Consider the following 7,048-nt stretch of genomic DNA (forward strand, 5'->3'; position numbering starts at 1 on the left):
CCATAATATTGATTTAAACGTATTAACGGTTTATTTTTATAAAGAAAACAATAGCAACCGCTTCTGTCCCAGGTGGAAACTATAAAACTGAACTCAAAACAGAATGGGCAAATACTCCTGGTTCGACAATAGGTTTATGATAATATTTTTGAAACATCAATTCACTTGACCATCCTGCGGCCGTGAGGATATGGTCTATGGGGACGTCCATTTCCCTGGCCACTGATGTTGATGCCGCCCTGGTGGAATGAGATTTAAAATTGTCAGTGTCAATACTTGCATAAACCAGAACCTGCTTCAGCCACCTTGAAATAGTCTGAACCGATACCTTACTATGCGGTTCTATGTGGCTAATAAACAATGCTGATTCTGCATCTCTTAGGATTCTGATGGCCTCGATGTAATTTAGCAAGTGTAATGCCACACATGGGCGTAATCCGTATGGCATGCCGAAAAGAAAGATAATCTTAAACCCTGTCACCCCTGGTCTGCTCTGCTTGAGTAGATCATAGATGTAAAACGTAATGGCATCTGCAGATACCTCCATCCTGTCTAGTCACAGCTTCTGCAATGTCTGCACTCGTTGGGCTGAAACCAGTGCCATGAGCATGACTACCTTCATGGTGACTTTGGCCAAAGACAGGGCTGTGACAGGAGTCCACTGACGAAGGAGCATAAGTACTTCCCTCACATTCCAGATTACCGAATGCCTGGGAGGATTGGAATTAAAAATTCCCTTCATAAATCTAGAGACTAGAGGGTGAGACCCCACAGAATATTGTTCTGATCCCATCCATAAATATGAACACAGAGCACTTCTGGCTGTATTGATCGCACTGTAGCTTAACCTTTGATCGAAATAGAGAGTTGACAGGAACTCTAGCACGTCTGGAACGTATGCCGTGTGATATGAAATATTCTGCCGTGAGCAGAACACCTCCCATTTCCTTATATAAGAGATGTACTGCTTTTGGGTACTACCCGTCCAGGCTGTAGTAATAACATCCACGGTGCGATCGGATAGTCCTTTTCCCAGGTATGGCCTTCTTAGAATCTGCAAATTAATAGATCAATACGATCATGTAAAGGGTGTTGATCGCCAGTTACAGGGTGCACCAGTAAGTTTCTATGTTTGGGAACAGTCATAAGGGGCTGTGTGATTATCTTCAAAACATAGAAACATAGAAAATAGGTGCAGGAGTAGGCCATTGGGCCTTCGAGCCATTCAATATGATCATGGCTGATCATCCAACTCGGTATCCTGTACCTACCTTCTCTCCATACCTCCTGATCCCTTTAGCAACAAGGGTACCACCAATACTCCTGAGGTGGAGTCCTGCTTGATTTTTTGCAGACACCGACTGGTGAGGCAAAATGGAGGAAATGCATACAAAAACATTCCACCCCAATGCAGCGAGAATGCATCCACCACTACTGCCCCAGGATCTTGTTCCCATGAAACATATTTAAGTAACTGGTGGTTTAGTCTGGATGCAAACAAATTGATATCTGGCATTCCAAACCGAGCAACAACATCGTTAAATATCTCATGATTCAACATCCATTCTGTGTTGTCATTGAATTTGCGTGACCTTGTGTCTTCCACTATGTTGAATCTACCTGGTAGGTAGATTGCTGAAAGCCAAATGTCTCTGGTAATACACCAGCTCCAAATCAAATTCGCCAATCTATCACAAGATTCTGATGATTCCACCCATGTGATTAACATACGCTACTGCCGTGGTGTTGTCAATCTGAACCTGCACATGGAAGCGACACTTAGTAGAGCAATAAGCTTTAAGCCCATAAAATGTTCCCAGAAGCTCTAAATAATTATTCCTTCATGATTGCAGAAGAGGTACCTCAGGCATATTCCATCTGCCTCCACAGTAGCGCTCCAACCTAGAGCACTGACATCAGTCTGTAAGACAATGGAAGGTGGTTAAACCAGAATTTTACTGGAACAACTTGAGACATTCATGATCCATCATTGCACGTCAGCAACAGCTGCAGCTGGTAATTGCATGGGCCTGTCAATATGACCTGAATGTACCCTCAGTGCCTGTTCCTTTGCTTGCTGTAATTGTTGGTAATGCAGAGGTCCAAACTGCACACAGAAGCCACTAATTTGCCAATCAAGCTGGCCACCTGTCTAATTGAAGGTCTGTGTTGTGCAATGAGCTTGATACAGCCTTCAATTAACTGCAGCCTTTTGTCCCTGGGCAGAGTCACTGATATGTGATCTGAGTTAATAATGAACCCCAAATAATCAATAACTGTGCCTGGTGTTAATTTGGATTTTCTGGATGAATGATAAACCCCAATTTCTAAAAAGTGATCTTAACAACTGAAACAGATGATTCAGCTGTGTCCCGAGTCTTTACTACAATTAAAATATCGTTCAAATAGGCCATAACAATATGACTCTGAGCTAGAAGTAGCGCCAGGACCGGTTTTAACAATTTGGTAAATAATCTAGGATCTGAGGTTAAAACATTAGGCAGTGCTTTGAATTGCCATTATTGACTCATCCAGCTAAATTTCCAATATCTCCTATCATCGCAATGCACAGACACTGAGTAATATGCATCTTTAAGATCTATGCTTGCCATATAACATCTGGAAAGCAGTTTTTAGCAGTAGCAAAAGTTTCCATTTTAAAATGTTTATACTGTACAAAGGGGTGTGCTTGTCGGGTCGAGGATGATTCTACATCCTCCATCCTTTTTTGATCTAGGAAAAATATTTGACACAAATTGGTGGAGTTGGCGAACCGACTTCTCTATTACCCCTTTTTTGCATAATTTTTTAAGTTCTGCCTGTATCTCCATATTCTCTTCCTGTGAGAAAACGAGTGTCTGGCTTGGAACATGCTGAGTGGGTGGACACGAATTGGGATAGCAGGGCTCTCGCTTAACTTTTTTTCCCTGTTGCCAGCTGGGCAACCTTGGCAGCTTTTTTGGTTGCCAAATGACAGTTTAGGAGGTCATTTAAGATGGCTTGCATGACGCGTGCGATAATGTGTCAGACGAAGTGCGTAGTTACCAGTCGGAATTATACTCGAAGCATTCGCATATTATTTCTGCTTCAAATAAAGTCACAAACTAAACATATTCTCCAATCAAGATGTGATATATCCCACCATGACATGCAACAAAATTATAAGACAGTATCTCAACTCTTTCTACACATTGCAATTAATGCAATTTCTATTAGTTCTTTCCACTTCCAAACTAAAATGTGGTTGGATTATTCAGCGTATGATCAACCTGTGTCAATAAATCCTGGACCATGGTAACATATATGCGTAGTATAGTTGTGAATGTTGCTCATTAAATAACTACAGTACTGATACTCCATATTAAGAGCATTGATTTGCCGTTAAAATGGATTCTGTAATAATGTGTCATCGGCAGCAGTGACAATCGAACACTGCGATTTTAATGTTTCACGTGTTCACTATTTAATTAATCCATCTTTATGGATAAAAACAAAAAATAACATAGGGAATTAAAACACATTTGATTGCATTCCGTTATCAAACATAGTCAATGTTCGCTCTGAAGACATTTCCAGCACAATTGGGTCAGGGAGGGGGGTGTGTGTGAATCAGTGCGGGGTGGATAGATGGTGGGGGGGGGGGGGGGGGGGGGGGGGGGTTAGAAGGCAGTCGGTGCAGAATGGATGGATTGAGACACGTGAATTAGAACGTGTTGGTTGGAGTAGATAAAATTGTGAGGGGAGAGCACGGGGGATGTCAGTGGTGTTGAATGGGGGGGGTGTTCAGTACGGGATGGATGGGGGTAGGCAAAAGTGCTGGCGAAACTCAGCGGGTAAGGCAGCATCTATGGAGCGAAGGAAATAGGCAACGTTTCGGGTTGAGACCCTTCTTCAGACTGTTCCCCACATTCTTCTTGAATGGGAGGAGCAGTACAGGATGGATGGGGAGGGGGGTAGATCAGCACAAGATGAATGGGGGGGGGGAACGGCTGCGATAGCGGCTCCATCTCCCCCTCCCTCCCGGCCTCGGCGTGCGGGAGGGTTTGTTTTGAAACGCCGTTAGCGGGTTTGCAAGCAGCAGCCGCTGTCATGGCGGGCAGGAGGAGTAGGAGATGGAGCCGCTGTCACGGCCGCTGCTGCCGCTGTTCGGAGCCCGTCATTTGCTCCGACCCTTCCTCGCCCCGCACCTAGTATCTTTCCCACGCAATACAGCCATTACCGCCGACACAAAACGTCGCATTCCTTTTCTCCAGAGATGCTGACTGACCCGCGGAGTTACTCCAGGTTTTTGTGTCTATCATCAGTACAAACCAGTATCTGGTTGCCAAGCCGGGCAAAATGACTCGGTGTTTAGGTTGCCCGGCAGCGTTTGAGTGGTCGATGGCACCCGGGGAACAGCTAATTTCGAGCCCTGGATAGAATGTAATTCAAAAACCTTCTATACTGCACAGTATAAACAAATCTGATGTTATCTCATGCCATTCTTTTGGGAAGAAGCATAATCTCCCCCCAACTTGTAGGTGCTTTTCCCTTAATATGTTTCTATCAGGACCAGACCCACCTACCTCCATGGTTACCGGTGGAATTTGTTGCCCCCGGTTCCTGGTGGGAAAATTCACGTTCGCTCGTGTCCCAGTAGCCGTTCGCCAGCTGCGCATATTCGGAAATGACCGGCTCCTTCCTTCACCGGTCCAGGTCATTGCACGTCGGTTGGGGAACTGCCTCCGAACCGCTTTGCCAGTCATTGGTGCTTTAATTAACCCCATGGTTTTTTTTTGCCTTGTCATCAAGCTCCTTCACTCTCTTTGCGAGGTCCTCTCCAAACAGCAGATTTGGCGGTTGAATATTAGTGGGATTGCAGGGGTAGAGGGGGAAGAGTGTGGATGGAGGGGGAAGAGTGGAGAGGGGGAAAGGGGTGGGGGAGAGAGGGAAGGGGGGGGGGGTAGGGGGTGTGGGAGAGCGAGTAGGGGGTGGGGAGGGAAGGGGGGAGATGGTAGGGGGTGGTGGAGAGAGGGATGGGGGTGGGGGGGAGGGGGAGGGGGGGAGGGGGGGGGGGAGGGGGGGGGGGAGGGGGAGGGAGGGGGAGGGGGGGAGAGAGGGGGGGGGGAGGGAGGGGGAGGGAGAGAGGGGGAGGGGGAGAGGGAGAGAGAGAGAGATGGGGAGAGAGAGACGGGGAGAGGGGGGGGGGGGGGGAGAGAGGGTGGGGGGGGGGGGTGGGGGGTGGGGGTGGTGAGAGGGGGGAGGATAGTGGGGAGGGAGAGGGGTTGGGACAGTCCATCTGTTCCCCATTCCCTATCACCCCCAATCCTCTTTCTCTATTCCCACTCACATGATGTCGCGCTTCGACACAGACCACGTGGGGGGGGGGGGGGAGGGGCAAAGGCAAATGTAAATGGATCCATTCCGATTGGACATCTGTGAGCATTGGGCATTGTGACATCACACGATGGAACGTTCACCAAAATGTTATGTGTGAGAGCTGTTTTTTTTTAACATTTTGAAATTTGGGGGGGGCAGAAGGATTTTATTAAAAATGTGTACATAAACACGACAAATTTTAATCATGAGTGGATACTTAGAATGAAAAGTGAAATCTCTACCGAAATGGAAAGAATCTCGGCGTTTCTGTGTCTGGTGTTGGCGTAGCAACGAATCAAAGGCTGGCAACCACAAGACAGGCAGAAACACACAAACAAACACACACATCTAGCCAGAGTTTTAATATATAGATAGATTTAAAAAATATCTGTTATCTGTTCCCTATGCTTGCCCTCATTTTTACTGGTGTTTCAATATTTCAGAGTGAGATATGTGATTGGAGAAAAAACATGGATAGAAAGATGGCCAAGCAATGCAGAATGCCAAGAGGAGATGTTCAGAGAACACTGTAAAGACCTGAGGGTGTTTGCCGACGACCTTCAGTCCTTTGGGTGCGATAACTAATTACATTGCAGCTTAAAATAAGTTGTGAAACATTATTTAGGCCCAACAGTTTTCAATAAATAAGCCAATTTGTCTTTTTTTAATGCCAAAATTGATTTTTTTCCCCATTCACTGCAATATTTTAAAAGGCAAAACATGAACAATCTTGTCATCAGAGTGGATACAATGAAACAAGGAATGGAGCATAAAAATAACATGGGTTGGATATGCAATTGAGATAACTGGGGTTTTAGAGTGGATACAGTTTGCTAACATATCCGTCAAAATGACGTTTGAAAAATCAAGACAGAAAATTGGTATCATTTAAAAATAAATTGGATAGGCATATGGACGAGAAGGGAATGGAGGGTTATGGTATGAGTGCAGGCAGGTGGGACTAAGGGGAAAAAAATTGTTCGGCACGGACTTGTAGGGCCGAGATGGCCTGTTTCCGTGCTGTAATTGTTATATGGTTATATGGTTAAAAGGGAAGGGTCGGATACAAACATATGAGCAAGGCAGAAATTGGCAATAATTTAGAGAAATTTGGCTTCTAGATGAATGTCACCAACATAGTCATCCAAAAGTAGGATAACACAGAACTAATGCGAATGGTTGATCAATGTGGACCCAATGCGCCAAAAGCCCAGTTTCCATGCAATATCTCTAAACTAAATCTCAGAAAACTATTTCCCACTCTAACATCCAGGCTGTGATATATTGGCTGTTTCAATTTAAGAAAAAATACAAGAGCATCTTGGCTGTACATCACATGCTGTCATTGCTAAAGGGCACGTTTCTATGCTGCATCTCTAAAACTAACTCTAAAACTAAAAATATTCCCCATTTCCTTATTTATTCAAACCACCAGTTCAGGAAGGAACTGCAGTTGTTGGTTTACACCGTAGACACAAAATTCTGGAGTAACTCAGCGGGACAGGCAGCATCTCTGGAGAGAACGAATGGGTGATGTTTCACGTCAAGATCCTTCTTCAGACTGACAGTCAGGGGATAGGGAGACACGGAGATAAGGAAGAACACTTCTTCCCACCCTGCCTCCTGCAAAGACTCTATTCCCTACTCCCTATTTCTCCGTCATCACCACATCTGCGCCCAAGATAAGATA

At 45.3% G+C, this 7,048-nt stretch overlaps 1 protein-coding gene across 1 annotated transcript in view; it reads left to right on the plus strand.

Moving 5' to 3' along the window:
• The window catches only part of LOC129716370 (complement C3-like), a 156,301-nt gene extending 150,280 nt beyond the window's left edge, over positions 1 to 6,021 (plus strand). Inside the window, exon 41 of the mRNA XM_055666241.1 lies at positions 5,802 to 6,021. Coding sequence (XP_055522216.1) covers positions 5,802 to 5,943 — 142 coding nt within the window. The 3' untranslated portion in view covers positions 5,944 to 6,021. The remainder of the gene's footprint in view (positions 1 to 5,801) is intronic.
• The last annotated feature ends 1,027 nt before the right edge of the window (positions 6,022 to 7,048 follow it).

Source organism: Leucoraja erinacea, unplaced genomic scaffold (assembly GCF_028641065.1).
Source record: "Leucoraja erinacea ecotype New England unplaced genomic scaffold, Leri_hhj_1 Leri_221S, whole genome shotgun sequence".
Classification (NCBI taxonomy): domain Eukaryota; kingdom Metazoa; phylum Chordata; class Chondrichthyes; order Rajiformes; family Rajidae; genus Leucoraja; species Leucoraja erinaceus.